This window comes from Ceratina calcarata, unplaced genomic scaffold (assembly GCF_001652005.2).
Source record: "Ceratina calcarata isolate Rehan_Ccalc_2016 unplaced genomic scaffold, ASM165200v1 scaffold12360, whole genome shotgun sequence".
Taxonomy (NCBI): Eukaryota; Metazoa; Arthropoda; class Insecta; order Hymenoptera; family Apidae; genus Ceratina; species Ceratina calcarata.
Window position 1 is genome coordinate 1 of NW_017133364.1, and position 457 is coordinate 457.

At 58.4% G+C, this 457-nt stretch overlaps 1 protein-coding gene across 1 annotated transcript; it reads left to right on the top strand.

The window, feature by feature from the left end:
- Positions 1–5: 5 nt before the first annotated feature.
- Positions 6–444, top strand: LOC108626903 (protein TANC1-like; the record flags this gene model as incomplete). The annotated part of the gene is made up of 1 exon (XM_018027844.1): positions 6–444. A coding segment is annotated over one exon (439 nt), but the record flags the coding sequence as incomplete, so codon positions are not given.
- Between the last annotated feature and the right edge of the window lie 13 nt (positions 445–457).

Consider the following 457-nt stretch of genomic DNA (forward strand, 5'->3'; position numbering starts at 1 on the left):
CCGCTGCTGGAGCTTCGTTAGGCCACACGGATATGGCTGGGCAATGTCCTTTGGTTCACGCAGCCAGGCATGGAAGACTGTCGGTAGTCGGTTATTTATTAGCCTGCGACTGGGTTGTCCCAACGAACGAAAGCGAGTTGGAAGGGTCCCAGGAAATTGGTAGAGAAGAAGCCGCGCAGCAAGCCGTCGTCGCAGCAGCCGCGCAAGGCCACGAGTCTATCGTGGAATATTTATTAGACATGGCAGAGGTGATCGTGGACCGCCCGGACACGCTGATTGGCGAGACCGCGTTGACCATCGCGGCTGCGAACGGTTCCACAGCTACTGTCTCGGCGCTGTTGGCTCGAGGAGCCAGGCCAACGGCTGTGAACGCGAAGGGTTTGACTCCTCTGATGTTGGCCGCGAGGGAAGGACACTGGGGAACCGCTGAGAGACTCCTACAAGGTCAGCACTAAGC